The sequence below is a fragment of the Uranotaenia lowii genome, unplaced genomic scaffold, assembly GCF_029784155.1.
Source record: "Uranotaenia lowii strain MFRU-FL unplaced genomic scaffold, ASM2978415v1 HiC_scaffold_91, whole genome shotgun sequence".
Lineage (NCBI taxonomy): Eukaryota > Metazoa > Arthropoda > Insecta > Diptera > Culicidae > Uranotaenia > Uranotaenia lowii.
Window position 1 is genome coordinate 14,466 of NW_026598878.1, and position 10,082 is coordinate 24,547.

The following is a 10,082-nucleotide window of genomic DNA, read 5'->3' on the forward strand; positions in this document are numbered from 1 at the left end:
TTCACATTTTACAGCCTTCAGATTTAAGCTTTTTTTCTGAATTGGTTGAATATTGTTTGTTTAAGGACTTGTTTTTCGTGATCCGATTACAGTCAGTATTTGTAGTTTGAAGAACAGGGAACAGGTTTAAGTATTTTTTTCACCATTTTATGTTGACACTAGTTAGTAATCTAAAATCGACATATTGACGCTTTATTTTCAAAGATGTTTTACATGAAACAACAAATTGTTTCAGATTGTTCTTTTGTTCTCGAGATTTGAATTTAAATATCAATTAATCACAGTTTTGAATTGTTAGTTGTTACTCAAGATTTCACTTAAAATAAGAAATAAATCAGCTTTCATAAACGAGCACGAAAACTTTTATTAGAGACTGAAGCTACGATATCATTCGAGCATACATGGCTCCATCTATCTGTCAGCTTGCTTTACCACAGTTGATTTGACTTTCTCAAATTGAACTGCAGTGAAGTTGAAACTGCTCGCTTACTATGACCCCATTAGTTGGATTTATTTGCTTCGAATCCAAAATTTTTAAATAAGAGTTGATAACGATTTTCTACGATTTGAAGGCATAGTTCACGCCCAATTTTTCAACCTTTGCGAGTGACCCAATTACCGGGTGCAACCTGTAGGCACATGGAGCGAAGCAGCAGGTATCAACAGATGACGAAAAGCAGACCGCACGCATGACACCAACACTAATCCCCGGTATTTCTGATCCCACCAAGGCCTTCGTTCCGGTACTATGATGTGATGCGATTTGATGAAACCAGCCAGTGGCAGAGTACGCGACGTACGTAAAGGTAAGTAAGTACATATATCTGGCGTCGTGCTCTTGCTCTTTCTCTCAGTACATTACACATTTTTGTACCTGACGGATCAGACGAAACGCCACGGGTTTTCAAGCAAACGTCGTCGCGACATTCACATCGGAAGACCTACAAGAACCTGCTCGCGTCTTGTGCAAATATTGGAAAACATACAGCAGCAAGAAGCATGGATTCTTGAGAAATGTTACCCATTTCGGATTGCTAATATTGCAAATTTTAAAGGTAAGTGATGAACAAGTGTATCCGTTTGAATCAATCGCAATTGCTGTTGATGAATGATTGTGGTGCAACTGGAAAGTCTCACGATTTTTAATTATCCCACCTGTTCTGCTCGATTGCTAGTGGCTAAATCTCCCGATAAGTGAGTGTTGTAAGTTGAACACACGGTATTTACAGGCAGAGGTCGGATGTTTTGTGTTTTTGATTAATAGACACCGTGTGAAGTGCGGTGATTAGCGTACGTCAGAGTCGTTTACGTTAAAAACACTTAGAGGCGGAAGACCCCAATGCAATGCGGTTGGTGGATTTTTTTTTGTTCCTGTGAGCAAAGTGGAAGTTTCCTGTCCTCCGCATTGAAATCGTTTTGATTTTTCAATTTCACTTTTACAGAGACCATTTAGGGTCCCTCCGTTCGAGAGAAAGGCGCTGATGACTTTTAAAACCCTGAGATCATCACTTTCGGATCAAGAAATCTGAAACTTTTTGAGTGTGTGTTTTTTTTGTTCCTCCGTTCATAACATTTCAATAAAACGCCAGGTGAGCGAAGCTAAGGTGTGGTCTGGTTAATTGTTTGCGTTTTGAAATAGGTGAAGAAGAATGCGTGTGAAAGGAAAGGTATAAAGGTTTGCTTCTTCAGTTTGATCTTCAACTTGATCCATCGCCGATGCTGATGAGCTAATAACTAAATAAATAAGGTTCTTCAAACCTTTGATTATTAGTAAATAAATAAGATTGGTGGAGTGTTTTGATATGAGAAGAAACCATTTCTTGGTTGTTAGTTTAATCCAAATTACTCCTTCAATGTAAAACTTCAAACGGAGCATCCTGTAACAGGAGGATTAAGGAGTGTATTCGAAAAAAAATGCAACACCTTGTTTTATGAATAACTTTTGAATGCATGGATGGAAATTGATAAAATTTTCAGTCAAGCTACCTAGTAATGTAATGTGTACGTGTACAAAATTTGGTTTCTGAAATAGCATCCAATTCTAAAGTTCATTGACAAAATGTTTTGGGCAAAATCGAGAAAAATCCAGTAAAGTCCCAGTGCTACACCAAAAACAGCTGGAAATCAAACTATTCGATCAAAATTCACATGGTAAATCGTACAAGAAGTCCTAGAGCTCCGAATAGTGAGCTAAAATTTGAATAAAATTTTATATTTTTGATTCCATGAAGTGACAGGAATGTGAGAGGTTTTTTCAAGCTCAATCCGAAAATATGAATAGAGGAAGTGATAAAAAAACGTCAAATTTTTCTGACTGATTTGTCTAGCTGACATATAAACAGCCCTGACTTCATTTTACAAGGTATAAAAGCTGCCCACCGGTGAAATAAACAAAAAACGGTGGCCAAATCGTGCTCAAAATATTCTGACTGCTTGTGGGGAGAAATTTTGAAAAATTTCGTAATGGACAGTAAAACTAACTCTTTAGCTTTAGCGGTCACCTGAAAAGTTTCTCACCAAAAGCACACAGGTCCCACAATGTTTATACTCTGGATCTGGAATCGTGTCATTACGCAAAAACGCTGGTGGAGTGTTAAAAAGTCAAATGTTTTTGTGCCGAAGGAGGACAATCGGCTTTATTTGTTATAACTTCGACCAAATTCAAAATTTTGAGTCACTTTGAAGGTCAAGCTTCAGGAAACAGCAAACATAATCGAAAATAGCCTTGAATTAAAAAAAAACTGGTTCATAGTATGCATAATAGATGGCGTACATGTTGCGAAAAAATTAAAGTTAAAAACGTTATTCATTGGACGCTATCTCAAAAACCACTTCACAGATCATCACAAAAATTTGTATATGTAAACATACCAGGTAACTTTGCTGAAAATTTCAGCAATTTACATCAGTGCATTCAAAAGCTATTCACAAAACGAAGTGTTTTTTTCTAATTCACTCCTTAGATGTAACATTTGTATACCACAACACTTATTCAATTTTTATTTTAATGGAATGTAATAAAGCCATTTGATGAGGAGGAAGAATGACCAAGCTGGTTAAAATCCTCTATAAATAAACAAAATAGAATAGATAATAGAATCATTTGATGGTAACAAAATAATGATAGTTCCTCACGTCGTGTGATAATGTTTTTGAAAGTTTTTGATTCTCATAGAAAATTTTAAAAAATCGATGCCGTAAAAAACTTTACCCAGTATGTTGGATTGGCGTAACGTAAGGTTGTCAGAATGTTTCCAGCACGTAGACGGGCCGGGCAAATCCAGGCTATTTTATATAAAAACCTGGCAAAATCCGGGCATTTGATTCCAAAATTTTGACTTAAAATCCGGGACAAATTTGGTCAAAACCCAGGAATTACTCAATACAAATCAAGAAAAAAAAATACTTGAAAATTTATTTTTCATCAGCAGTTTTCTAAATCGTATTTTAAGCTTTCTTAAAACTTTTCATCTTTATATTCATAAAACTTACGCAACAAATTTCGTTTTGGAAGCATAAATGAATAATTTAACAAAACAATTTGTTGTTTTGTGAAATAAAGTGTATACATCCGGGCAAAATTCGGGCTTGATTCAATGAAATGCGGGCAACCGGCCCGAACTGGACTTTTGTTAAATTTTGTATTTCAATACGCTGGATTAATATTTCAATCCGGGCAATCTGGCAACCTTAGCTTAATGATATCACCTACCAACTTTATATTGCTTTGATTCTCCTATACCAACACTGTTGGTGTAAAAATATTTTTCGGACAATCACCATTTTTTTTTAAATGCATATTTTTATAATTTAGTTACAAGTCTGGGCTTAAATGCATCAAAATGCAAATGTTTCCATATGCTGGAATATTATTGTTTCGCATCACGCGTTTGTTAATTTCAAAATTTTATCCATCCAAACAAATTTTTTTATGATTTCAGCTTGTAGAATTTTTCTCTAGTGTTTTTTACCCCTAAATGTATGCAGCATCCTTATGCTTTTTTCTTCAAAAACATTTTTGCCAGAAATGCCTCAGTTGACTATATTAGACTATTTTCTCGGCATCTTGAAGTGATTTTTGACTAACTTGGCTGGGTTTCAAGATTCACACCTATCATTTCGTCAATATTGCCAATAGATCATATACACAGGGATAATTATAATTAAAAATTATAATCTAGTTTCAGATTTCACAAAAAAGTTGATTATTACAATTACATCAAAAGACTACACAGGATAACAGCGTTTTTTGGTGCATATGTTTTTATAAATGATTTAGAAAGATCGAAAAATTTGTCAGATTTTGATGCTATGGCTAATGAAAATTTTAAATTTTTCCCTTTTTTTGATTGAAATCAGTCATTCATTGCCGATAAACTAATAAACCTACCCAAGAACTAAAAACTGATTTTTAATCTTTTTATTATCTGTTATTTTATGAAGGATACAGATTTTGTCTAGATTTTCTAGTTTCAGAGAAACTTCTAGAAAATAAATGTAATTCTACATATTTGTTTTAGAAAATTCAATAGAATATGTATAACTATATCTGACATAACAACAGTACGTTTGTGTTTCTGAAGATAATTATTTTTTAACACCTTTTTTGAAGACTGCAAAACATCATTTCGTTTTCAAATGTCTTTGAAATTTCATGAAATTTGTAGAAACGGAATTTTGTAGAAACGGAAAAAATCAAAATTAAAACTTACGTTAATTTTGCTCAAAATTCATAATTACTCGCAGTGATCGAAAAAGTTGATCATTGATTTGATTTTATTGAAAACCTTTATTTTCTATATGTTTTTAATATTTTATAGTTTTTTTTTTAAATTGTACAAATTTATTGAATAATTTTTTACCTAAAACCTAATGTTAGCCTCGAATCTCTGAAACGAGAGCTTAGATACTGAAACAAAAAGCATATTTGGATTCAGCACTCCCGAATCACTCAAAATCAGTTCTAAAATTTATTTCACTTTGGAAAATTTAATTTTTTTGCCTTGTGCTAAATAACAGGAATTGATGCTTCATTTTATTGTTTTTTTTCTAACACAAGGTAACGAAATTCAATTTTTCCGAGACTCAAAGAATAGAAGAGTTAATTTTGAAAAATTATTGGAAGCTGATCCAAAATATTTTTTAGTTTTTTCGAACTGCTCTTGTTTTTAGATAACTAGCGTTCCCAATCCGCTGGCCGTAAGTGTGAACCGATTTTGATGATATAAGATTCATTGAATAGGTCATTTATTCCAATAACTAAACATTTTAAAATAAACTCAATATGTGTAACCAACCAAGGTTTACTTCTGACATCTTTGCTGTATTTAAGTCTTTTATTGATTTTTAAAGTTGTTAAGAATACAAATTGCAGATTTTTTTTTATTTTAAAGTGCTGTATCTCTTATACTAAATTATCTTGACAAATCAGCATTCTTGATTGAATGAAGAATAGTAAATTGATTTAAAATCAGCTTTCAGTTTTCATGAAGGTATTTTAGTTTATCAGTAATCAAAGATGATCCATTATTCCCAAAACTGACTAATTTAAAAATTTCCACACGCCCTATCTGTACCAACACGTGAAAAGGATCTATCTCCAAAAGTAAACAAAACCCATTTTTAGTACCTCATGATAGGTCAACATTTGCACTACTTTACGGTTAAAACCTTTAGAGAAAATAATATTCCGTTACATTAAAAACTCAATTTGAGTAAAGGATCTATAAACATTTTTAACTAGAACTGCCATCACATGGATATACACCCTTTCCTCCGGAACAGTTTTTCGCTACTACTCCGCAAACAAACTCAAAATAATCAATTTGACTCTTTATTCAACTTAAAAACATAGTTGTAAATGAATGCCAGTTTATAACTAAAGCTAAAAATAAGAAAATAGCAAAGGGTGTATAATCAGATTAGACAAAATATTACGTGAGCTAGGTTCTATCTACGATAGCACGATGTTTTTTCATGAAAATTTATATCTCTATTCTAACATGGGGATGCTTCTAAAAATCGTTTGTCTTTCATAAAATGCAAAAATTTCAAGTGATTTTTAATTAGCGATTTAAAATAGGTTGTATTTTTTTCAAACGCGTTTTTCTCGATTCGCCATATATGGAGATACACACTTTTCATGTGTTGGTACAGATATCTTCAAAACTAGAGGGTGCTAAACAAAACATTAAGTTTTTTAAGTTACGTCATAAAAATGCTGTTCCCCTTTGTTACCTAAAATCGTTTAAAAGATAACAAAATCCAATAAAAAAATTAAAAATAATAAAATCCCAATAAAAAACGCTCACTGAAGAAGATAGTAAGTTGCTATCGAAAAACCGGTATCTGGATTTCTCCTATACCGTGGTTGAATTAAGGGGAATCTTTCGATTGCTTTGATTCAGTACAGAATTTACTTTGTTCATAAATCTTTTGTTGCAAATTCGAAACGAAGGGATAAAATGTCATTTAACTCATATTAAAAAACAAGTTAAAATCTAGAATGAGAACTTGAAATTCAAGAGAAAATCAATGAATTTGAGTTTCAAAGGTCCAGAGTTCTTTTTCAGAATTAAATTTAGATTTAGAAATGAAATTTTTCGATAACAATTTACAATGAGAAGTGATAGCAGAATTGATGAAAACAACGCTATATTTCTGGATCACTTTTTAGAAAAATGTACCAGAACAATACAAAAATATCAGAGTTTTAAAATCAGTTTTCAATTTATACCAATTTTTATCAACAACTTATCTAAAGTATTTGCTTTTACCAACGTGCATATAGTTAGAAGTTAGTTGCAAAATTAATTCATTAAAATTTCGTCGTGGTAACCTTGTGCGAATATGAAGAAGATCTGAACAAACAGATAGGCGAAACATATCTAAAATTTTCTGGTATTCAACAACAAGTGTAATATTTTCATTTATTCTATTCTATTCTATTTTGTTTATTTATAGAGGATTTTAACCAGCTTAGTCATTCTTTCTCTTTTTTTTTCATTTATAAAATTACATTTATGAAGAGAGGTTTCTCAATGAACTCATAAGTCAGGGTAAGGTTTTAAAAGAGTTTAAATAAAAAAAATATGGAAAATAATGTGTAACTGAAGGAAATTTTCTTTTATGACTATCCTCGAAGAATAGGACTTTCAGCTTTCGCAGAAAGTTAAAAAATAAAACTCTAACTTTATTAGATTTTTTTGCCCCTGGAATTAGGCACCAACAGTAACATTTCTTCAATTGTAAGTGTGGGTGATAGTGATTATGTACTAGGCCTTACTAGGAAATGGGAAAAAATCGAACAAATATCTACAAAGCGAAAAACTATGCACTGCTTTGCATTTTAAATTAAGGAAGCTGAAATTAACACATTTTTTGTTGAATTTAGTTTCTAAGTAAACGAGTTCCTAAATAAATAAGCAAATTTCCCTATCCACCCCCCTTGCGGGCTGAACAAAAATTGATGTTTAAAAATTGAAATTTCAAAACCCTTTCAACTCTTTCTTTTTTTTATTTGACTAAGTTTTGTTGAGGTCAGCAAAATACCTCATCCAAAATCAATAGGATGCTGAAAAAACAACATTCGACAGAAATATTACAGAAATTTCTTCATTTCTTCTAACTCTATCCGTCTATAAAATTTCATTATCTTAAGATGTTCTTACTGAAAAGGCTGATAAATTAAGTATGGAAACTATTTCGAAACTTTGAGAAAAATCTAGGAACTGAATTTGTAATCGGGTTCGATAAAAGCTTAGGCTAAAAAGAACATCTAAAATTTGATTTTAAGTCACAAATAATAAGTTTTTAAATAGAAATTTTCGATTACAATCACTGCTAGTGACTTTTGCAAGCCAAACAAGGTAATAATCTTTTGAAAGATTTTTAAGAAAAACGGTTAAAATCCGAAAAATTTGTATGTACATTATAAAGTCTATCGTTTGATTGTAATTTTCTCTGAGTAACAACGCCGAAACGAATTCCACAGTAATCGATGATTTCTGATTATGTTCAGTTAATTGTTTGGGTGTAATTCAGTAGTACAAGCTTCTCAGAAAAACAGCACATCCCTGATTCAATATGACATTCTATCAGTACTCATTCGGCTAGCTAATAAAATGGTGTTTACATCCACAGTAAAAATCTGAAGACTGTCGAGAACTCTATCCAGATAACCCATGACATCAGATTCAGAGCGCGAGCATGAAATCGCCAGAAACGGTGAAACGAAAGTGTGGATCATGGATCGCTCGCTGGGTCGACGGCGGCGGCGGCGGTTGTTTATTTGTCGTGCTGGCGGTGGCGGTGGCGTTACTGACATTGACCAGCATCACCGAAATCCGAGTTGCGGCTGCCGATGAAAGATTCCACCGCCAGCAGCGCCAAGTATCTTCGGCACGAGCCAAGATAAAACCACCATTGTTGGAACGCGGAATTGTCGATCTTCCCAACGATATCGACGAAGAAGACGGTGAATTTGACGACGTTGCGCACGGTTATGAGCTGACGCAGGCGCAGAACTTTCTCCGCCAGGATGCACTGGCCAAGGCGTGTGCGCAAATGCGCGACCAATTAGAGTACAAATCGATCGAGGAGCTTAACACGTTCCAGATGAACCATCTGCTGGTCGATGACCAGCACAAGTTTGTTTACTGTTACGTGCCGAAGGTGAGAGCTAAAAATAAGTTTTTCGGGGTTACCAAACTCAGAATTTAGGAATCTGTGAGAATGTTCTTATTCTTTAGAATAAAAAATATTTAAAGACAGCATCCAATTACCGGTCATCTTAATATTTTCAGGTCGCATGCACCAACTGGAAGCGCATTTTTATGATCATGACCAGCAAGTGGAACGGAACGGATCCGCTTCAAATTCCGGCCGATTTGGCCCATTCCAACGGAATGTTTCGGACCTTCAATAACCTTACCCCCGATGAACGCACCCGAGTTTTAACGGAATACAACCGGTTCATCCTAGTGCGACATCCATTCGAGCGATTACTGTCCGCTTTCCGCAACAAACTGGAAGGCAACTCCAAAAGTGCCAAATACTTCCAGGCTCGGTACGGCAAAACTATAATCAAAGCGTTCCGTCCTAACGCTTACAACAGTTCCCTCGGAAACGGAAGTGACGTAACGTTCCTGGAGTTCATCCAATACCTCCTGACCCCAGAGTTGAGTCGAAATTCGAACCTCTCGTTCAACGAGCACTGGGAACCGACCTCCAGATTGTGCCATCCGTGCCTGCTGCAGTACAATATCATCGGAAAGTATGAGACACTGATCGATGATTCGACTCTGGCGCTGCATCTGGCTGGAGTCAGCGAAATCATCAGCTTCCCGAACTCGTACAAAACGTCCGGGACGAACGAGCGGCTGCGCAAGTATTTTAGCGACATTCCATTGCCGATCATCAAAAGTCTGTATACGCTTTATGAGGACGACTTTCGGCTGTTCGATTATAATTTAGACGAAATTTTAGGATTCGAGCTGGGGTGAACTTACTTTAAGTTAAAAAGTGGCGTGTGAAAATACTTAAGACTTGTTTTAACAGTACTAAAACTAACTACTTAGAGTAGATAGGATTATTATACTGAGGGTACCTGGTACCGGACTATGTTTGAATATGTAAAGGACGTTAAAATTTCGCTGTAGATTCGGTGTTTTTAAATCGGTTAACTTTAAATGGACAGTATAACTTAGTCTTTTTGATTAAGGACGTATTTGATGTTGTTTAAGTCATCTCATAACAATCATTGTGCTAATACAATGTGACACTTACGTACTACATTTTAATTGGTAGGACTGTGATGACAAATGTTAATAAATGAATGTTTTATAAAAAAGCTAGTTTATGTTATTTACCATTTCAAGTAAACAATTTCAACCAACAGTGTTTGTTGTCGAGGTTGAAAGTGAAGCTGCAGCGAATAATGGCGCTGGAAGCTCCGGTTACGTGAGGCTGGTGTAATTGAGCCGTGACCCAATGAGCGCAGTAAGTTCAATGAAGTTCTGTTTGGCCTACAGAACTTGGCTTCGTTTATTGACGCCAAGTTTCTCCCCTTTCAAACTTTCCAG

General features: G+C 34.4%; 1 protein-coding gene across 2 annotated transcripts; it reads left to right on the forward strand.

The window, feature by feature from the left end:
- Positions 1 to 703: 703 nt before the first annotated feature.
- LOC129760968 (carbohydrate sulfotransferase 11) lies at positions 704 to 9,850 on the forward strand. 2 transcript variants are annotated; one of them, XM_055758653.1, is made up of 4 exons: positions 704 to 806; positions 887 to 1,055; positions 8,143 to 8,673; positions 8,805 to 9,850. In XM_055758653.1, exons 3-4 carry the CDS (start codon positions 8,209 to 8,211, stop codon positions 9,501 to 9,503), a joined length of 1,164 nt encoding a protein of 387 aa, XP_055614628.1. In that variant the 5' UTR covers positions 704 to 806; positions 887 to 1,055; positions 8,143 to 8,208; the 3' UTR covers positions 9,504 to 9,850. The 2 variants fall into 2 exon arrangements, with proteins under 2 accessions (XP_055614628.1, XP_055614629.1); XM_055758654.1 differs by lacking the exons at positions 704 to 806; positions 887 to 1,055 and adding an exon at positions 1,461 to 1,589.
- The last annotated feature ends 232 nt before the right edge of the window (positions 9,851 to 10,082 follow it).